The 22,466-nt window shown below is 28.0% G+C and overlaps 6 protein-coding genes across 13 annotated transcripts; 4 read left to right on the top strand and 2 right to left on the bottom strand.

Annotated features, from left to right (window-relative positions):
* The first annotated feature begins 368 nt into the window (after nt 1-368).
* On the top strand, nt 369-2,255 carry LOC122522071 (60S ribosomal protein L7a). The gene is made up of 6 exons (XM_043642875.1): nt 369-494; nt 749-863; nt 963-1,112; nt 1,251-1,471; nt 1,690-1,812; nt 2,010-2,255. The coding sequence occupies exons 1-6, from the start codon at nt 480-482 to the stop codon at nt 2,190-2,192; spliced, it is 807 nt and encodes a 268-aa protein (XP_043498810.1). The 5' UTR covers nt 369-479; the 3' UTR covers nt 2,193-2,255.
* Nucleotides 2,256-2,281: 26 nt separating this feature from the next.
* On the bottom strand, nt 2,282-5,444 carry LOC122522067 (28S rRNA (cytosine-C(5))-methyltransferase). Its single transcript, XM_043642866.1, has 6 exons — nt 5,213-5,444; nt 4,747-5,014; nt 3,597-3,853; nt 3,401-3,516; nt 3,141-3,313; nt 2,282-3,056 (listed from the first exon to the last, which is right to left on the bottom strand). Exons 1-6 carry the CDS (start codon nt 5,336-5,338, stop codon nt 2,344-2,346), a joined length of 1,653 nt encoding a protein of 550 aa, XP_043498801.1. The 5' UTR covers nt 5,339-5,444; the 3' UTR covers nt 2,282-2,343.
* Nucleotides 5,445-5,504: 60 nt separating this feature from the next.
* Nucleotides 5,505-7,700, top strand: LOC122522125 (protein RRP5 homolog). Its single transcript, XM_043642936.1, has 5 exons — nt 5,505-5,593; nt 5,876-5,938; nt 6,008-7,151; nt 7,232-7,397; nt 7,491-7,700. The coding sequence occupies exons 1-5, from the start codon at nt 5,567-5,569 to the stop codon at nt 7,660-7,662; spliced, it is 1,572 nt and encodes a 523-aa protein (XP_043498871.1). The 5' UTR covers nt 5,505-5,566; the 3' UTR covers nt 7,663-7,700.
* Nucleotide 7,701: 1 nt separating this feature from the next.
* On the top strand, nt 7,702-21,618 carry LOC122522124. Its single transcript, XM_043642934.1, has 14 exons — nt 7,702-8,064; nt 8,798-8,860; nt 8,937-9,510; nt 9,724-11,987; nt 12,736-12,824; nt 13,027-13,354; nt 13,785-13,936; nt 14,465-14,869; nt 18,313-18,388; nt 18,476-18,622; nt 18,731-18,860; nt 19,628-19,785; nt 19,874-20,807; nt 20,885-21,618. The coding sequence occupies exons 1-14, from the start codon at nt 8,023-8,025 to the stop codon at nt 21,181-21,183; spliced, it is 5,661 nt and encodes a 1,886-aa protein (XP_043498869.1). The 5' UTR covers nt 7,702-8,022; the 3' UTR covers nt 21,184-21,618.
* On the top strand, nt 12,304-15,876 carry LOC122522069 (pre-mRNA-splicing factor 38B). Of its 7 annotated transcripts, none has more exons than XM_043642869.1 (7): nt 12,304-12,387; nt 12,750-12,824; nt 13,068-13,354; nt 13,785-13,936; nt 14,465-14,869; nt 15,148-15,411; nt 15,483-15,876. In XM_043642869.1, the coding sequence occupies exons 2-7, from the start codon at nt 12,800-12,802 to the stop codon at nt 15,547-15,549; spliced, it is 1,200 nt and encodes a 399-aa protein (XP_043498804.1). In that variant the 5' UTR covers nt 12,304-12,387; nt 12,750-12,799; the 3' UTR covers nt 15,550-15,876. The 7 variants fall into 7 exon arrangements, 6 of the variants coding, with proteins under 6 accessions (XP_043498804.1, XP_043498806.1, XP_043498807.1 ...); XM_043642871.1 differs by having other exon boundaries at nt 12,305-12,387; nt 13,071-13,354; XM_043642872.1 differs by lacking the exon at nt 12,304-12,387 and having other exon boundaries at nt 12,606-12,824; nt 13,068-13,160; nt 13,287-13,354.
* LOC122522073 lies at nt 15,875-17,910 on the bottom strand. Of its 2 annotated transcripts, none has more exons than XM_043642877.1 (3): nt 17,044-17,910; nt 16,847-16,937; nt 15,875-16,661 (listed from the first exon to the last, which is right to left on the bottom strand). In XM_043642877.1, exons 2-3 carry the CDS (start codon nt 16,908-16,910, stop codon nt 16,231-16,233), a joined length of 495 nt encoding a protein of 164 aa, XP_043498812.1. In that variant the 5' UTR covers nt 16,911-16,937; nt 17,044-17,910; the 3' UTR covers nt 15,875-16,230. The 2 variants fall into 2 exon arrangements, with proteins under 2 accessions (XP_043498812.1, XP_043498813.1); XM_043642878.1 differs by having other exon boundaries at nt 17,289-17,307.
* Nucleotides 21,619-22,466: the final 848 nt, after the last annotated feature.

The raw sequence follows: 22,466 nt of genomic DNA, 5'->3' as shown, positions 1-22,466 counted from the left end.
TTTTATCTTACGACAACTATTACAAATTATTATTATTCAAAATATTAATAAAAAACAAACTTATTGTTACAATAACTTAGATATTATTACATATTTTTATTTGACAAATTTAAATTATTCTTACTTCTTAAATTAAATAAAAAACTATAAGAATTTTTAAGAATATGATGAATACTTTCGCATGATTTAACATTAAACATTAAATATTAAATATTAATAAAACATGAAATATATATATAGTTAAAGAATTATTAAATATTTCGTTAATTTACGATTGAAATATTTGTAATATGAGATGCGATCTGACTAACGTATTCTAAAAGTTTGTACCAACTACGAAAAACATCAGCGGTCTTGAAGGTGGCACCATTGTAAGTTCCTTTTACACTTTCTGTGCTGGAAAGTGGCATGTTCTTTAAGAACTCGTGTTTCATATTCTGAAATATTAGAAGAAATCCGGTTGATTTTTAATTTAAAAAATGGTTCAAAAGAAGGTAAAAATATTATATTATCATAGAATGCTTATATTTTTTTCTTACTTTAAAGTAATCGAATCTTTCCACTCATTTAATCTTTTCATGTTTCCAGTATAACCAAACAACATTGTTAATGAAAAAATATATCAAAATACATCAACAATCTATAAAATAATTGTTTTTTATATAAATAAGAAATAAGCATTTTAATCAAATCGTAATTTAATAATTAATACAATCTATTTGTTTTATTATTTGTTTTTATATTTTAGCCAAAGAAGAAGGTAGGGAAGAAGGTAGCTGCTGCACCTTTAGCAGTGAAAAAAGTTGAAACGAAGAAAGTAACTAACCCTCTTTTCGAAAAACGTTCCCGGAATTTTGGTATAGGTAAGTTAAATATCTACATTTTATATTGTTTTCATTATAAATACTAATTCCTGCTGTTATTATTCGAAAAATATTTAAGTACCTGTTACTGTGTTACAGGCCAGGATATCCAACCTGCTCGTGATCTCAGCCGCTTTGTCAAATGGCCCAAATATATTCGCATCCAGAGACAACGGGCTGTTCTTCAGAAAAGATTGAAAGTACCACCTCCAATCAATCAATTCAGTCAATCTTTGGACAAACAAACAGGTATCATACTTAATTGTATCCATTTTATCTATGCATCAATTTGACTTTAGAAAAAATAGATTATCAAAGCTAATAAAATGTTTTTTTTTTTAAGTATTATAAATAGTACCAAACAAGTACAATGTTATTAAATTATAGCAACGCAGTTGTTCAAGATATTGGATAGGTATCGTCCAGAATCTGCAGCAATGAAAAAAATGCGACTAAAAGCTAGAGCAGAACAGAAGGTTGCTAAAAAAGAAGATACGCCCACCAAAAGGCCTAATGTTTTACGTAGTGGAACTAATACTGTAACTACCCTTGTGGAACAAAAGAAAGCGCAATTGGTTGTTATTGCACATGATGTAGATCCAATTGAGGTACGTAGAAATATTCAATATACTATACATTCTATTAAATTTAATATATATTTCTATGATGTAAGAATTTCTTCACCTGATAATAAAACCGACAATGTTAGTTTTATTAGCATGATGAGATATGACTCTGAGAATTTACTTTTAATTATAATTATTCATTTTTACTTTGTAATATTATATTTGTTCGTATACTAATATTAATTTTTATTTGACAACAGATAGTACTTTTCCTACCTGCTCTATGTCGTAAAATGGGTGTTCCATACTGTATCGTAAAAGGCAAGGCAAGATTAGGACGTTTAGTTAGGCGCAAGACCTGCACTGTTGTAGCTATTACTCAGGTACATATTGTATTAGATAAATTCTATTATGCGATATGATACAAATTTTCATATGATGATCATAAACAAGAGCCAATCCCATGAAAAATCATGATATAAAATATCTAATATATTCTGACATTTAATAATATTAAAACAATATAGTAATAGACAAATCTATTTCTATAGTTTATATAATTTATTCTATTGTTTTATAGGTTGATTCTGGTGATAGAGCTAACTTCTCTAAGATAGTAGAAGCTATCAAAACTAACTTCAATGATCGACAGGATGAGATCAGGCGTCACTGGGGAGGTGGTTTATTAGGTAGCAAATCTGCTGCACGAATAGCAAAACTGGAGAAAGCTAAAGCTAAAGAACTTGCTCAGAAGCAGGGTTAATCTATTTTTACTGCACATTCTGTATGATAATCGTATACGGAATAAAACAAAAAATAAATAAAATTTATTTGATTTTATAACTTTATTAACATTTGTTATATCTTTATTTTTTAATTTTATAATAGTTTCTATATTCCACCTGGTATATTATTCATGTTTTTAATTTTTTTGTAGTACTTTTAGAAGTACTTTCACGTTTTCTTTTTGACGACTCTTCAGAAGTCATTACACCATCTTCTTTGTCATTAACTTCTTCGAGATTAATGCTTTCTTCCTTTTTTTTCTCCGCAGTATTATCTGCGCGCTTTCTTTTCTTACGTTTCTTCTTTTTCTTACAATTAGACGATGAATTGTTATTCTGATTTTCATTATTCTCCTGATTATTGGTTTCCTGATTTTCATTATTCTCCTCGTTATTAATTTCTTGATTTTTATTGAAATTTGTATATTCTGTTTCTATATTTGTGCCATACGTTCGAGGAGTATACGATGGTAAAGGAACGTCAAAATTTCTTTTAAACAGAGCAACAAAGAAACCATTACATAAATCTATTTCAGGTTTAGCATAAATGCATTTTTTTTTGCAACTGCTATCCTCCGAACTGTAATTTAACCAATCTTTTTTAAGATATTTCTTAATAGATACAAGCTTATATGCATCTCCAATGTTAGTTAAAATTTCATCTATCACATCTTCGTTTTCTTCTCGATTTAATGAACAAGTACTGTAAACAACTTTCTTTACAGATGAAAAGTTTAATAGAGCATGTCGTAAAAGAAATACTTGGAATGCTTGTAAACTTTTTAAACGTCCTTCTTCGTATTTACCATCTTTTTTACCTACTTTTGGTCTATCGACAATACCTGGATTGTAAAGTAAATAATTAAAAATTGTAGATAAATTGTCTTTTTTAAAACTTTGAAATTAAAAAAATTGTTAATTATTACCTGAACCAGAACAACTAGGATCAACTAAAATATATTCGACATCTGGACATTGACTTGAATCAAGGCACAAAGCATCTTTATTTATAGTACGAACACAGCTAGAATTAGTTGTGTTTAATAATTCGGATAGTGTTTGATATCTTCTGTCTTCAATTTCAACCGCATAAATAGTTCTAATAAAAATAAATTATTATGTAATCAAGTAAAATCCATTGTGCTTTACGAGTAACTGCATATAAATACGATTAAGAGTACATTACCCCTGATTTTGTATTATCGCAGCCAAATGCGAGGTTTTCATCCCTGGAGCTGCACACATGTCCAAAACAACAGATCCAATTGGTGGATTAAGAATGAACGATGGGAGACAACTCGCCTGAGATAAATATAAAAAAAATATACTATAATATTTACTTACAAAATAATAAGATTATTTAAAACAAATATAAGTAATACCTTATCTTGCAATAACACTTTTCCATTTGTATAACTAGGATGATTAAAAAATGATGTACCATGTGGAAAAACAAGTAATTCGGGTACGTGATAGTCTTTAGTAAAATACGGTTCTGACAAATTTGATATTAATTTCAGATAAGATGAATAATCCGTATATTCGAGCAATAAAGACCATCCTTCGTATTCAAAATTTTCTATAGCTTCTTGAACTGATAATAGTAAAGTATTTACACGCACATATCTTGGTTTTGATACTGAAAAAAATATAAAAAATATTAATAATCGTCATAGGAAAAATGTTTGTATAGATAATATTATTTAGTTAAAGTCTTAAAACGTGATAAGAAATTTTAATATCTATAATTTAAATATTAGATGGATATCAAGCAATACTCATAATTAATTATTAATCGGTATTTATTTTCATTTATAAGATTTAACTTTAAACCTTGCTTTTCTAAGTAAACATAGCATGTTAATATAATACTAAAGACATATAATACGAAATGTGGTAAATAGAATAGAAATAATTATTTATTATTTAATATATGTATATAAATTGTTAAATAAAAGTATGATTATTATGAATTTTATTTCTATAATATATATATATATAAATATATTATTAATCCTCTTTAATATTAAAATTTTTGTTGATAGTGATACTATTATCAGATTCATCATCATCTGGTTCATGAAAAGCTTTATAAACATAACAAAATATTATTAAATGCACAGTAATAACAGCAGCAGTTACAGACACACAATTGGTGATGAATCTGTCTGTATGAAATTCGGTAGTCATAACGTGCTGTACACCAAAAAATGCAGCAAAAGGTAATGTAAACATCGCAGTACTATATAAAAAAAATGTCATCAACGTTGCAAATAGAGTCATTATTAATATATTAAAATAAAATGAATAATATCACAAATAACTCCTTTCTTGGAATTTTTATATGTAATAACAAGCTTCTTTTTCCGTTTTATTTTTTCTAAGATCTCCAATCTTTGATCAAATTATTAAGACTTTTCCAAGATGCTCGGTAGAAACTTTTTTAATGTCATTGAAGTCAATGTAGAAGTATCTCCCAATTCTGCAAAAAACATGCACTTTTGATAATATGAAAGGTCCAAGTATATTTACCTGTTTTTTGAGGTATGGCTACATCAGAATCATTAATATTCTTCAACGCATCTCTTAAACGACTTTCATAATTTAATACTGTTTCAACGGGTTTAGAATTGCCAGTTAACCGTTGCTTTCCCCAAATAAGTTCTGTTATTAAAATTCTTGCTAACCAAGGATCAAAACGTGGTTCATTTATAAGTATTTTCGTTGCAATAATAAGCTGATTTAATTGATCACTTTTTTGTAAGGTATTTAATGTTAAAGCATATAATCCAGATACATTCTACAGAAAGAAGTTTAAAAGCTATGTATAATATGTTTGAAATACCAATTCTCACGCAATTATAGTACAAAGAAAAGTGTATAATTAATAAAGCAATGTAAATAAGATAAATAAAATAGAAAATTCTTAACTGATTAATTTTCAATTTAGATTACTCATAACAACTCTTCGTTATATTGTATGTATTTATTTACTTACAGGATGCTTTTCAGAAAAAATTAATGATTTAAAACTAGCACCATTTTCTTGAACATCTCGTACAATTTTCGATGCTATTTTATATAGTCGAGGAACTTTTATAGAATGTACAAATCCTTTAGACATATTACATTCAATGTTATTTTGGAACTTTTTATAAGTAATCTATTTAAACAAATAATATTTTATTCTGTTATTTTTTCACGCCATGTGATTCGGCTTTGTGCTATTTATAGTTACATCGAGTACAAAATTTAGTCAGCAGAGGTCGTGAATCAAGACACTAGCGACATCGGAAAACGTAACGGTAGAATCGATTAGAAACATTCTTGTCCGAACAGTATACATGAACACATGTTACAACGCTTCAAATTGGAAAAGGTTATATTCGTTGACTAACAACTTAATAATTTAATTTTTTAAATTAGTACTTAGCATACATATATGTTATATTAATTATACATTAAGTATAGACGTTTTTTGTGAATTGTGTTCGTTTAATCTGAAATAAAATTACATATCTTTATCTATTATTTAAAGTATCATAATCTATAACTTTTTCTTTTTATCAAAAGGTATATTACTTATAATTTTATTCAGATTGATTTAATCATAATACCATAATTGTTCATAATGTTTTCTTATTTCCTTTATATTTTTTAGATGGCTTTACAAGATTTTCCAAGAGGGGGAGAAAAACGTAAAAGTATAACGACTTCAAAACAAGTAAGTTTTTCTTTACTACTATTTAAAGTTTATTATAACTTAGACTAATGTGAATCTATATTTTGATAGTTATTAAATAAAAATACTGAAAGTAAGAAAAAAAGAAAAACCAAGAATAACAGAAAATTTAATAACGCAAGTAGTCAAGAATCTGACTTGGTAGCTTCTACAAGCTCAAAAGTAAAAAGGAAAGAAAAATCAAAAATCTTAAGTAATGGTGAAAATGATAAAACTAAAGAGCAAGTAAAAATGAAAAATAATTCAAAGAAAAATATTTCCAATAAAAATGGCGTTATGAAATCGAATGGAAAAACACTCCCACAAAAGAGAAAGCTTGAGGAGAAATCTGATACACATAAAAATAAAAAATTAAAAAAAAAGAAAAATCGAAATCTTATTGATATAAATAAAACTGACAATGAAGTTAAGAATGAACAAAATACAAAAGACGATAATAAAAGTCATAAAAATAATGAAGATGAAAGCAATAATAAAAAAGATGTTAAGTTAGGACATGAAAACACACTTAGTTTACCTCAATGTGGTTTTTACTGGGATCCAATGCCAGACTTAAGATTAACAGCCGATATTCAAACATCTAGCGATAGCGAGGACGACACAGAAAAACAAAAACCATCAAAAGTGAAAAAATTAAATGCTGCCCAGCGTAGAGAACAAGAACGACAAAAAGAACGTGAAATAAGAGAACGTGAAGAAGCTTTAGCAAGCAATCAAATGCCTAATTCAGTAGATCAGTTTGATAGATTAGTATTAGCAAGTCCAGATAGCTCATTGGTTTGGTTACAATATATGGCTTATCATTTACAAGCAACAGAAGTAGAAAAAGCAAGAGCTGTTGCAAAAAGAGCTATTAAAACAATTAATTTTAGAGAAGAAAATGAGAAATTAAATGTATGGAATGCATGGTTGAATTTAGAATCCAAGTTTGGTACATCTGAAACTCTCAATGATGTTTTCCAAGAAGCTATAAAAAATAACGATGCTTTAAAAATTTATATGCACATGTTAACGGTACATGTTGAATCAAAACGACAATTTGAATTAGAGAAACTAGTTAATACTTTTATAGCAAAATTTAAACAAAATCCACAAGTGTGGGTGGAATGCGGCAGTGCATTATTAAAACTTGGTTTGAAAGATAAGTCTAGACAAATAATGCAACGAGCGTTACAATCTTTACCGTCGTCGGAACGTAAGTAATCATTAAATGCTTTACAATAAATTTACTTGTAACATTTAATTTAATAATTTTTTATTTAACACACTGTTTAGATGTCAATATTATGGTACGTTTTGCAAATCTTGAAAATCAATTTGGAGAAAAGGAAAGATCGCAAACGTTGTTTGAACAAATTTTATGCTCGTATCCCAAACGCGTCGACATATGGTCATCTTATGTAGATTCTTTGGTAAAGTCAGGAGAAATTCACATTGCAAGGTAATATTTTATATTTCCCTTGAAATCAACGAATAAAATCTTAAATATACATAAGTGTTTCAATATTTATGTGTATATCTACCTTTTCTACAGGAAAGTCTTAGAAAGGGCAATCGTCCAAAATCTACCACCCAAAAAAATGAAAACACTTTTTAAGAAATTTATTTCCTTCGAAGAAAAACACGGTACCTCAGAAGACGTACAGCGTGTACAACGTGCTGCTACAGAATATATAGAAAATCAATGTAGGGAACGTATAAATTAATTATTATAAGTTTATACTATTATTTGTATTGTATAAAAACGTAAGAATTAATGATAATAGTTTATAGTGTTATTCTTATATTATAACTTAAAAATGTTATATTGTAAATACATTGTGTAGATAATTGTAAAAGTAAACTTTTTTATAAGTACAACAAATAATTTATGACTACTTTGGCTATCATCTTTTGCTATTAAGTATACAAATTGTCAATAAAATTTCGAATTAAATGAAACTTTCTCTAGTGATTATTTAATCTCGTAAAATTAAAAATATATACGAATTTTAAAGACGCCATCTTTGATTCCTGTTTTGGATATTTCTTTCCTAACAACTTATTTACATGACACGAAACGCGTTATGAGAAAATGTCGGAAGAAGAACAAAGAAATTAAGGAAATTGTTAGTAATATTAAAATAAATATTTGATTCAATCCAAACAATAAAATCTATTTAATAATTACATCTCTTTTCCTAAATAATATCAATTGTAAATCGTGATTAAAGAATAGGATGAAAATAGTTTATGATAGAAACACGCGATCATGCGGGTGCGCCATATTATTTCTTTCCTTTTTCTTTGCAATTGCAATTGCAACTTTTACAGAATGTACAAATCTTTTAGACTTATTTTATATCCAATGTTATTGTTTAAATAAACTATTAAAGCAAATTATATTTTATTCTGTTATTTTTTCACGTCATGTGATTCGGCTTTGTGCTATTTATAGTTACATCGAGTACAAAATTTGGTCAGCAGAGGGCGTGAATCGAGACATTAGCGACATCGAAAAACTTAACGGCAGAATCGTATGAAATATTCTCGTCCGACTAGTATAATCAAACACGTGCTATTAATGCTTAAAATTGAAAACCGTTATATTCGTTAATTAACAACCTAATAATTTAATTTTTTAAACTAATACTTAATGATTAAGTATACAAGTTTTTTGTGAATTGTGTCCGTTTAATTTGAAATAAAAATTACATATATTTATCTATTATTTAAAGTATCATAATCTATAACCTTTTCTTTGTGTATCAAGGTATATTATTTATAATTTTATTCTAATTGATTTAATCATAATACCATAATTGATCGCAATGTTTTCTTATTTTCTTTTATATTTTTTAGATGACTTTACAAGATTTTCCAAGAGGAGGAGAAAAACGTAAAAGTATAACGACTTCAGAACATGTAAGTTTTTCTTTGCTATTATTTAAATTTTATTACAACTTATGTTAGACTAATATGTAAATCTATATTTTGATAGTTATTCTATAAAAATACTGAAAGTAAGAAGAAAAGAAAAACCAAGGATAACAGAAAATTTAATAATGCACGTAGTCAAGAATCTGACTTGGTCGCTTTTACAAGCTCTACAGCTGAACGTCTATCTAATGCGATATTATGCGAAGGCTTAGTAATCTTAGGGAGAATTTGCGAAGTTAAAGATTATGAAATAATTGTTTCATTACCGGGTGGATTAACTGGTCAATTGAAAGCATTGTTTATTAACAAATCTTATAATGATATGTTAAATAGTCTAATTAAGGAAGAAGATAATTCATTATCCCAATATAAACCTTTAACAGAGTTATACAATATTGGAGAATATATTGTATGTTATGTTAAAAGTACTCATGCTGAAGGAAAATGGAATATACAATTATCTCTTGAATCATGTTTAATAAATCAAAATATTAATATTAATTATTTAGCTTCTGGTGTAAGATTAACTTGTACTGTTAGTAGTATAGAGGATCATGGTTATATCGTGGACACAGGTATTCCAAATGTAAGAGCATTTATATTTAATAAGGATGTAGATGCAGATAAAAAATATTGTAAGTATTATTAACCGTGACATTTATAATTGCACTCATTAACTCCTTGCACTACAACAATGTGTGAAACTCGTAATAAGTTTTACAGCCCAAACATAAGTATGAATTACAGCACTGAATATGGCATATAGCTCCGTGCTTTAAATCATAGTGTGCAAGGAGTTAATATTTATTTGATTGATAATATTATTAATATCGTTATATGTTTTATAGTTACAGGTAAACAGCTTTTTTGTAGTATCAAAGAATTGCAAACAACGAACAATGTTACAACTATTAACTTGTCAGCTAAACAGAAATTAGTTGGAAAAGTTATCGATTACGAGATTGAATCTCTAAATATTCTTACGCCTGGAACAAAAATTCCGCTTTGTATTAAAAAAATTTTATCAAATGGATTACAAGTGTCTTACGGTGAAGAAAATATAGGTTACATAAATAGGATTTATATGGATAAAAATGAATCTTCTTATACAGAAGATATGATGATATATGGAACATTAATGTACATTATGCCAACAGTAAAATTTGGATATTTCAGTTTAATTATAAACAAGAAGTCTGAAATGGAAACGCAAAATGAACATTTAAATAGAGGAGACATTGTTGAAAAAGCCACTGTCTTATTTAGAGAATCTGGTGGCATTGTCTTACAATTAAATTCGCATTTACGCGGATTTGTATCCTTGCATAGAACTGGTGTTAGCTTTGAAAAAATAGCAGCCAAATTTACTCCTAATTCTGTACATAAGTGTAGAGTATTGTTTTACAACTGGATGGAACAAATGTATACGTGCACAATGCAACCGGATGAATTGAAGGAAAAACATTTTACGGATTCTGATATTTCCATAGGTGATTTATTACGTGTGCAAATAAAAAAAATTAGTACTGAAAATAATTATATAACCGTAAACATAGGAAAAATAATTGGAACTGTCACTCCAGAACATATATCTGATTTTGAATCAAATGTTTGGAACACATTGAAAGTTGGTCAATGGATTGAAGCCAGAGTTCTAAATATAAATAAAGAAAAAAATAAAATATTATTTACATTGAAGGAATCATTGGTAAAAAGTAATTTGCCCATTTTGTCTAACATTCATGATGCTAAATGTGGTTCAAGGCATCATGGTACTATTGTACAGATTAATAAAAATGGTTTATTAGTAAAATTTTTTGGAGATGTTAAAGGATGGCTTCCATGCGTATATTTAGATAAAAGTACTGCTTCAGTAAACTGGAATTACAAGATAGGACAAACAATAGCAGTATATATTGAAAGTGTTAATGAAAACGAAGGGAAAATGAAATTAAATTTAATTAATAAAATTATTAATATGAAGAGAAATGAATTATTGATTGGACAGATGGTAGAAGGGAATATTATAGAAGCTTCTTCCAATGGAATACGATTGCAAATTAAAGATAAAGACGGATATTCTCAGGAAGGATTTTTACCAGCAGGTCATATGGCACCATGCATTCAGATAGGCAAACTTTTAGCATCAAAATATACACCTGGTGATGTTATTTCTGCTTTAGTATTTGCTACTGAACCAACCTTATTATTCAGTAGAACGTTCTTGTCAGACGAAGAACATAGAGAATTTAAACAACTCAAAATCGGAGATTCTATACCAAGTTCAGTTAAAGATATTGCACAAGATGGTGTTAGAGTGGTTCTACCTATTAAAAATTATAATAAATATGGTTTTGTTTCATACAGTAACATTTCTAATTTTGACAAGTTATATGTAAATCAAATCTTATTTGCGAAGATTACTGATATTAGTGAAAAGGAAAAACAATTAAGTTTAACTATGTCATTGGAAAAACTATGGACCGAAGAAAATGATGAAGGTCAAAAAATTATGGGACCGGTCGATCTCCTTAATCTTTACTTTAATAAGATTAAAGAATTAGTAAGTAATCCTTACTATAATACAAGACCTATATCAACTGCAAGTATTGGACAAGTTGTTACTGGAGAAATTGATAAAATTACGGAACATGGTCTTACATTAAAGTTACAAAACAATCTGCAAGGTACAGTATGTAAAGATCATTATACTGGCAATGTTAAAGTGGGAGATAAAATATCAGGAAAAATTTTGTGGATCAATTATGTACATGAATTTGTTGAAGTAACATTATTACCTAATATTATAAGAAAAATTAACTCTCATCAAAATACTAAGCCACCTACTAGAACTTTATTGCGTGGAGAAATTGTGATGACTTCACAATGGTTCGTTTTAGTAGCATTGAAAGGTAAAGGAGGAGGTACATTAGCTGCTTTACCTGCTCGTCTTCATGTCAATGACATATGGCCAAATTTAAAACCATATGTTATTTCATCTCGTATTAGATGTTACGTTATTTTAAATAAACAAGAATCTGGCATTATGCCTATCTGTATGCTGAAATCTGCATTTGAAGTATCAAAAAAAGCGGCTTTATCTAAAGTAATAAAAAAATAAGCTACCAGTTTTTTTATTGTATGAGAACGTAATTATTAATGATAATAATATAAAGTGTTATTTTTATATTATAACTTAAGAATGTTATATTGTAAATACATTGTGTAGATAATTGTAAAAATAAACTTTTTCACAAGTACAACAAAACCTTCAAACAATTAATAATAATTTATGACTACTTTGGCTATTAAGTATACAAATTGTCAATAAAATTTCGAATTAAATGAAACTTTCTCCAATAGTTATTTAATCTCGTAAAATTAAAAATATATACGAATTTTAAAGACACCATCTTTGATTTCTGTTTTGAGTATTTCTTTCCTAACAACTTATTTACATGACACGAAACGCGTTATGAGAAAATGTCGGAAGAAGAACAAAGAAATTAAAGGTAATTGGTAGTAGTATTAAAGTAAATATTTGATTTAATACAAACGACAAAATCTATTTAATAATAATATCTCTTTTCCTAAATAATATCAATTGTAAATCGTGATTAAAGAATAGGGTGAAAATAGTTAACGATAGAAACACGCGATCATGCGGGTGCGCCATATTATTTCTTTCCTTTTTCTTTGCGATTGCAATTGCGTTTGCGTTAATGTTAGTTCTTCTATCTCTCTAGCATGCTGAATGTTTCCTTAAAAGTTTCTAATAAAGTCTGTTGTGTTAATTATTTGTTGGGCTAAAGTTATTTGTTTATAAATCTCTTTTAAAAATTCATATTTATTAAATCCAGATCAAAATTCATAGGTCAAGAGTGATTGCAAAAGTGGAGACTTCGAGAGTCTCGAAATCTAAATATGCAAGAAGTAGAAGGCACAGACGGTAAATAATATTTTTATTTTTTCAATACTACTATTTATAAATTAAGGGTGCATTATATTACTTTAAAATAATATAACAATATGATATTGTTATATTAACATTAGAGTCGTTTACGAACAAATTTAAATTGCATTATACATCTAACCTCACATTTTGTACTAGTCAATGAAACTTACCTGTTCATGAGTTAAATATTTTTTAGATTATGTAGAATACAGATAAGATTAAAGAGATGTTTGTTAGCAGGGTCACCATGGAACAATTCCAGTGGTTGCGAAGAAGAGCGCAGGTCGAATCAAAAGGAGGGTAAAAAATCCAATGTTTTGCCATTATGGGGTAATGAAAGAACTATGAATCTGAATCCATTAATATTGACGAATATACAATCTTCACATTATTTCAAAGTTAATTTGTATGAATTGAAAACTTATCATGAAGTGATAGATGAAATTTATTACAAAGTATCGCATTTGGAACCATGGGAAAAAGGAAGCAGGAAAACGGCAGGCCAAACTGGCATGTGTGGAGGCGTGAGTATGTTTTTTTCAAAACGTTGTTGTTATTTTATGTTATTAATATAATTATTGAATTAAGTTTAAATCTATAAGAAGATATATTTGTCTTATATTTTAAGTGCCTTAACTTTATTATATTATCAATATTTTAAAATATCTGAGAGTATTAATTGAAACCAAATCTGATAGTAAAAACCTGCATTGAAAGATGTTCAAAACGGGTTATATTGCTTACAGATTTTTAATATGACATATCAAATATTATTCTATATCCATATAAATATATATGCATGTATGTACATATATATTTAAAAATATTGAATTTGTACTATGAACACTTAATACATCATCTATTGCAGAATAGCATGTTCTTGGTTGATATGTTATATTATAGTATGAATGTGATTAACTGATATAGTGGATGAAAATTTAGCGGTTCATTCAGGTACGAGGTGTGGGTGCTGGCGGTATCGTCTCAACAGCTTATTGCCTTCTATTTAAACTTTTCACGTTGAGGTTAACAAGAAAGCAGTTGAATGGTCTAATTAATCATCTGGATTCACCGTATATACGTGCCTTGGGCTTTATGTATATCAGGTAAATTATTTTCAATGATATAATTGAAATATAAACTTGATTATCCAGCATGCGTGTCTATGGGTTTTTTTGCAATCGAGTTGTTATCATTAGTAGGTCGCAATTATTCCTTCTATTATGATACAACTATGACATACTATGCTGAATACAAATATCAATAGTTATTAAAAGGATGAAAAGATATCATTACCGAAGATCTTTTAAATTTAAGGAAATCATAAAACAGTGCGACTAATAGTTACGTTCCAGCTGAGGACTTGAAAATGGTATGAGCCAAGTTAATTTAAACTTGTTAAAAGATATTCTTTTATTTGGATGAATTTTATTTTTTAAGAAAATAATTTATTTTTAAAGTTTTATATCTAATTATTTAAAATAGTTATCTTTTGTCTTATTCATAACCTCAGCAGATTAAAGGCAGTTCGAATTAGTTTGGATAATCGAGTTGATATTGCATTTACTCGTCTCATTATATTATTATTTTTCTTTTATGTCTATCATTTCATTGAAATATTTATTTTATAACAGATATACTCAACCGCCAGCAGATTTGTTCAGTTGGTACAGTGATTATTTAGAAGACGAAGAAGAAGTAGATGTAAAAGCGGGTGGTGGGCAAGTTATGAAAATGGGTGATATTTTAAAACAATTTTTAACAAAATTGGAATGGTTTTCCACTTTATTTCCAAGAATACCTGTACCTATACAAAAGGAATTAGAACACAGACTAGCAGAAAGATTTCCACAACAAACTATTAATGCTCGTAATGCAAAACCACCTATCACATTAAATAGTCACGGTAAATATAGTAGTAATAGCACTAGTGGTCGAAAAGATAATGGAAATTTAATGAGAAATCAGCAACCACGTCATATCCCAGACAACGAAGCTGAGTGGGGAGAGGCAGAAAGAGCAAGCCACTGGCGAGCCAGGTGCGTCTACGTGGTATGAATACAATCACGTTACTAATTTTTAATAAATAAATTCAAATCATATATGAAAATATTTTTGAGATATATTTTAAGTAATTTACTATGTTGATATTTTGATGTTCTTTATCCTTTTTGTGGAAATATGAAAAAGATAAAGAAATGTAATCAATTCAATTAATTTTCAAAACGTTTCGAATTGGATAAAAAATAGAATATGAAGTTAAAAGTATGCTTAGTGTATTGCATCAGTACTTCCCTTCGAATGTATCATGTTACAGGTCTGACGAAGATCGTAAGGATAAGTATAGAGAACGAGAAAGAGAAAGAGAGAGAGAAAGAGATGCAGATAGAGACAGAGTTCGAGAACGTGAAAGAGATAGAACTACTCGTGAACGAGATAGAGAAAGGGAAGGACATTTTAGGCACTCAAGTAGTCGTGACAGAAGTCGACGATTAAGAGATTACAGAAGTCGTAGTAGAGATAGATCATATAGAGATCGGAGTAGGGATCGTCATCGTGATAAGGATCGACACCGAAGCAGGTAAATAATCATTTCATAAAATCTATCAATAAATCTATCAATAGTCTATAAATATAATTTTCTTCTTACAGAAGGGGTTCACCGTATGATTATACTGCAGCGCTCGCTCGTGAGAAAGAAAGACAACGAAAAGAATGAGATTAACAAATAAAAGATATTTGCAAAAAAATATCAATTTATGTATGTACGTTTGATAATGTATGATATATGATTGTATGGGTGTGTGAACACGAGCGAGTAGGTATGCGTGTTTTGCTGCAACTTGTGTATGTGTGCATGCATTATGTATGTTTGTGCGCGTAAATAAAAACATCCTAATATAACTGTGGAAATGAACACGACTTAGAGCCGAGCCATTCTTAGAGCAACATCTCCAACAACAAAATAATATCCTAAATTTGATCCAACTATGTGCAACACATGTAGTTTCCATGTTTTTATAAAATAAATTCTGAAGCACATCTATATAATGTATGGTATTTTAATAGATTAAATTGCCCTCCATCATATATATATTATAATAATAATAATAATGTCTTTACCGAGTTTTACAGCCATGAATAGGAGTTAATTTACAATCTCCTTATAACAATTTTAAGCTACTACTTATTGTATTCATTTATTCTTTCGATTCACTCAAACACTAATCAAAACTCTTTTAAATGTCTTTTATATATTATAAAATATATTATGCCTTATTTTATTACGTAGGATTTAAATCAAAGAAAAAAGTCTTTAATTATATTATTAGATATTTCAATATTAATTTCATTATTTTGCAAGTCGAAAAGGATTGTTTTGACAATTAAATGAATTTCCCTAAAGAGCTACCAATGAATCGGCGAGTCTTAGTTTGTGAAATATACTGGAAAGTAAAATATATATTATGCATACATGTATAGATATGACGTGTGCAATATACTTAGTTATTTCGTTGTTTCTTTTGCCATAATTTATTGTCGACTTTGTCCAATTTGCTTGGGATAATAAAGAATCTTCTGTCCAAAATCCAATATCTTGGGCTGTTGTTATTGGTATTCTATACATATCTGTAGGTCCAACTGGTTTCCATAAACCCTTTTTTCTTTGCAAATGCATGCGCTTGTTACTTCCATATGAAAAGCCATCGGTAGTGCCAAGGATTGGATCAAGTTTATTATAAGCCTCGCTAAAACTTAGATTTTTATTACAACGTAAACGTTCTTCTAGAATTTCTTTAACATTCGGCAGTATAACAGGCTCTCGATAATCTGAAAATTTTGATACACGTATATAATAATAATTGCATCATCGAAAAAATTTATCTATTTATAAGAATGATTAGTTTTAGGATATATAAGTAGTATAATTAGTAGTATAATATATAGTATAAGTAGTATAATACATATATTAGGATATATTAGACAGTATAAACATATCTATCCGCAAATTTTACCTTTCCTTAATGTTTCAGTAAAATAATTGCCATAACCGGTCAAAGTAAGCCCAAATATCTCCATTGTTAGAATATCATGTATATGGCATAACTAATTACGTTTTACAATAAATAGATAAATAAATTAAGATTAAATTAGATCGTTACATGAAAAGTATGTTAAAATAAATTTTAAAATAATTTAGAAAAATGCGTACTTTTAACCGTAGGAAATAAATCAGAAAAATTTATTTCACGTGCTAGAAACACGTACATTAATAAAACTGTTCAAATAAATGTAAAATAATCGAAAATATAAATTATTTAAGCTTGATTGTTCGGAGGAAAAATTTTCGATATTTTCTAGTTGGAATTCGAAAGTAGACTATCTCGGTCAGCTTAAAAATCAATCGTATGTTTGTTTTTATTTATATCGCCCGACAAAATTACATTCAATATTTACCTGTGTTCAAATATCGAATTTATATTATTTTACAATAAAAATATGTGTTAAGAGCTATGTAACGTTTAAACAAATGTATTATCATTTAAACATTATAATTTTACACTTGATAGACTTAAGATATCGTTTGAATGAATGTGAACTAATCAAAAGTATGAATTATTTAATACAATTTCGAGATAAATTTGAGATATCAATTAAAATCATTCAACAATTATTTGTTATTTGCAATCTCAAATTTTTGAATAAAATTAATTTTCATTAACGGTGCCCATTGGTTATCTAACTGCTCTATGATTGGTCAGTTGCATCGATATGCTTTTTGTCGATAGTGCTTATGTTTGAAGTATTTCAACGCTGATAACGAACAGGCTTAATATTTAGGTTTTCTATTGCCACGGCCAATAAGTAGGACGCCACTGGTAATTAATGTTTAGTAACATTTATTCAGCTCGACAACAATAATAGGAATTATATAATAAGGATTAGAACGGAAGAGAAAGACTAACTAAACAAAAGAAGGAGACCGACCACATGAGCGGAACTAGCGTCTGCTCCTCTAATAGTTATGTCACCACCTCCAGCGCTCGTGATGCCCTCTATGTCGATTGAGCTGCCATCTGACGTTACTAGCGGTAGTTGGCTGAGACGCCACAAGTATTATAGACTTCCTTATTTAGAATTAACTTCTGGTTTTATGAATTGAAAACGATTTCAAGAACATACGCCGCATTTCGATTTCCGTTCTTGATGGAGCAATATCGTTTCCGTGAAAAAGTAAAGTAGTCACTGTACCATCTGTATACTTAACAAAAAAAGTACAGTGCCAAAGAGCACACCATCTTGGTTTTTCAACGTGAATTGGAAAGTATATTTCCATAGAATCTTGTAGAAGGTTATAGAAACACGTAAAGATAGTGGTTGTGGAGAAAATTCCTTTGCTCAGCCGACTATTTGACAACGTAATTTTGTCTATAAAATAGAATGCCTTATATTTTGTATATTTAAAAGATACTTTTTGAAAATACGTCGTAGAAAGGTTAACAATGGATTTTGATACGTTGTTAAGCGTTGCAGAAAAGAACGAAGTTAATAAACAAGTAAGCACTGGAACATTCATTTATATATTTAGAAATTCATGATAAACTTTTTAATAATTTAGTTTTTATCTATTTTGTTCTTCACAGACCGTTGCCTGTTATCAAACAAAGTTTACGCCGCTGAAGAAGCAAAATAAACAATCTAAAACATTATCGGATAATATCAAAAAATTTTTAGCCAAAAAGGAAGAAGAAGAGAAGAGGAAAATTCTTGAAGAAAAAAAAAAAAGAGATGTAAGTTGATTCTTTATGTTAAGTAACATAACTGAGAAATATTAACAGTCTAATAAATTCATATCATAATAAAGAAAATATTATTAATTATTATAATTCATTTTGTAGAATTTACTTGCCTTACGGGACCATAAAGCTCAAAGTCGTATCAACAAACATTTGAAAGTATGTAAGGCTGCAAACAAGTCCGTTTTAGCAGATGCAATAGACAATGAAAATACAGCTGTTACTATAGCAGGTACGTTAATCTTGTTTTGTAAATTGCTACTATTACGAATAAAGATAAACTATAATTAAAACGTCTAAATGTAATCAATAATAATAATAAAGTTCCAAATAAAACAAATAGTCGATGTTACATAAGAGATTAAAACAGTAGATAATTCATAAATTAGTCTATGACGATATGATAAATCTATACATAGATTTTTTTTTACTGTTAAGAAAAATTTCTTCTTTTAATAAATATTGGGCAGTATTTTTGCCCACAGGTTATATTAATAGATGCGATACGATACCTTGTTTTCTCATCCGGAATGGGCGTGGAACAGTTTCACGGATTAATACAACAGAAGATGCAAATGGATTGATTAAGGTTAGCCAACGAATTATAAATCACAGAGCTTTGGAAATTAATTTCAATTCATTTCTAGATCATTGTAACAAGCTATGAAATGTTTTTAATTAGAATGCATTGTAGATGTAGAAAGTATAAAAAAAAATAAATGGTGTATCATTGTGCATTTATACAGTAATAGGTGACTCGATTTAGCATCTATGCGTTCATTTAAAATATTATCTTTTTCTCATCTCCTATTAAAATAATTATTTTTTTTATCTGTGTATATTATTTTCATATATTTTATCAACAAATTTTTCTATTTACTTTTATACTATGTATACTATTAATATTTGGAACTTTATTGTTATATATCATAAATTGTTTTTTTATTCCTTTAGGATTTATATTTTATAAAAATATTATTCAATAACTTTAAATTATAGGCCCTTCTCAACCAGACGAGGATGATTATGGATACGTCTCTCAGGAGGCATCTGCATTTTATAATCAGTTAATGAATAAGTATAATAATTTGCCTCCTGAGAAACCTCTTTTTAGTAGCAGCGGAAAAAAAACTGCTAAAGATATTGCATTGACTAAGGTATGATTTTTACTTAATTAATTTTTTTTTATTTCATTTTAATTTATGATATCGTAAATATAATATTAATGGAAAATTTCTATCGCAGGATAGAGTAAAGCAAGCTTTAAAACAACAAGAAATTGATGATTCTCTTGGTCATAGAAGAAGAAAGCGAGCATCGACAGGTGATGATCAGAGTGACAAAGTGCCTGAAAAGAAAGCTAAGGAACAAGAAAAGCCGGAAAAAGAAGAAAAGGAAGAAAAAGTGAAGGTCAAGAAGAAACCTTTACCACCTCCAATGGATTTTGGAGAACTTTTGAAACTTGCAGAAAAAAAACAACACGAACCAGTGATGATTGAAATCAAACCAAAAGTTGAAGAAGAGAGATTGATGACTAAGAAACAAATGAAGGAATATATGAAAGAAAAAGAATGGAGGGAAAGAAAAGAACAATTAGCTAGAGGAATAGATGTAACGAAAAAAACTAACGTTACCATGTCTGAAGTAAATAAATCAAATAAATCGCTTACGTCTAAAAGTACAAAACCGAGCGACAAAAGTTCTGTAGATTCTTCTTCTCTGCAGAATAAAAATTTGTCTTCTAGTGCAACGGTGCAAAATAAAAAAATTCCGACTAAATCTAATAACATTTTAAGCGAAAAAAGTAATCTTATTAGTAAACCTACCGTTAATGTAACGAAAAATTCTATGAAAGATGAGTTATTAGAAGAACGTAAAAAATTAGAAGCAGAAAAACGTAAGTTGGAAGAAATGCGTAAAGCGATAGAAAAGGAAAAGATGCAATTAGCGCAAAGTAAAATAAAACAGGAAGAATCCAAATCGTCTGTCAAGAATTCTAACAAAGTTTTATCATCGACAAAAAGTATAGATAAACAAGCTTTATCCAAAGATAATAAATCGAAACAAGCGTGTATGTTAAATGGTAAACCGAAACAATTTCCTCCATCTGATGTTAAACCACTTAAAAACAAGGTTGCAGGTGGAAAAGTTGTTAAGAAACCAGGCTTTTCTAACAGCCGTTAGTATATTGCAAATATTTTTGTTTTCAGTATTATCGACTTATAAAATATGGATTAATATATATTTTTTATTTAGGTCGCATATATGATGATGATGAAGAATATGATTCTGAATTAGATGATTTTATCGATGATGGTCCAGAAGAAGAAGGTCAAGATTATAGTAAATATATTAGCGAAATATTTGGTTACGATAGAAGCAAATATAGATATATGGATGATGATGATGCAGCAATGGAAAGTAATTTTGCGCAGCAACTTAAAGAAGAAAGAGTATCTACGAAAATAGGTATTTTGGAAGATTTAGAAGATATTCGTATGGAAGCGTTAGAAAAAAAACGAAAAGCTCTTTTGAAAAAGAAAATGAAAAAGTAGTAAGCTATATATATATCTGACAATGTCGGATGAGTACAAACTTAACCCTTTCGCTGTGCTATGCTTAAATAATTAATGAAGTGTTATAAACTCTGTGAATAGAATATGTTGCTCATAAAGCACGTTTTTGACAGTAAACATAAAGTTTTTACAAATAACACAATGTATTCCTAAATAAATTATATTCATTGGTACCAAAAATTACATTTATTTTTATTATTGTAAAGTTTTCTTAAGCAAGCTGTAATTATTTGAGTACGCATATATATATTTTTCATAGCGAAAGCGTTAATTAGCTAAACTACTTCTTTTTGTATTATAAAAACAAAATTATAATTATCACTATTATAACTTTGCTATTGTAACTTTATTAATTATATATGATATGTTTTTTTTTGGAAGCTAAATTGGGAGACATTTGCAATATTTGTTCATAGTCATTATTATTCATATTTTATAATATTATATTTAATAATATTATCATATTATTGTTCATATCATTATTTTAAGAAAAACTTTTCTGAAATATTAGATTACACAAATGAAAGTTCGTTTTATAAAATTTTAAATTACATTTACAAGTATGTTTTCGTTACAAATATTTTTAAATATAATTCGAAATATATTATTTTATACATATAATACATATTTTATATATAAATTATTATACGAGTTGTTCTTAAATTTTCTTTAAAAATTAGAACGAACTTTCCAAGCAAACTAATATTAATAAAGGCAAGTTATTCCATTTATTACAACTTTTGATAAAATTAAAGTATTAAACTATTTTAATGTCACATATATGCGTTAATTATTTAAAATTTTATTGATTTTAAAATATTATAAATATATTTTTTTATTGCATTTACTCTTTCTTGCGCTTATACGTATATATATATATATATATATATATCTTTTTTGTCAAGTATAAATGCAAGAGTGTACTTTTATTTTCTCAACAGTTGTATAAATCTTAGTTAATAAATTTTAAAATAATGATATTGCTTTATTTTATTCCGTATATAATATTGCATCAAATACTATAATGTATTATATTCCTAATGTGCTCCAGCGATGTCGATTCATTATTAGTTATGAAATTGTTCAGAAAATTGTTACAACATATTGAATACGATCTGAATGAATAGAAACTGAATGTATAAAAACTTTATATGTGATATAAATACCATTTATTAATTAACACGTTAACTGCCTAAGCTAATGGGAGTTGTCGATGACAAGCTCTACCATAGTGTTTTATATTTTGCCTTAATGATCAAAAA

This window comes from Polistes fuscatus, unplaced genomic scaffold, assembly GCF_010416935.1.
Source record: "Polistes fuscatus isolate 324 unplaced genomic scaffold, CU_Pfus_HIC Scaffold5, whole genome shotgun sequence".
Classification (NCBI taxonomy): Eukaryota; Metazoa; Arthropoda; class Insecta; order Hymenoptera; family Vespidae; genus Polistes; species Polistes fuscatus.
The sequence above is the reverse complement of the archived record's forward strand: the minus strand, read 5'-3'. Positions and strand labels throughout refer to the sequence as shown.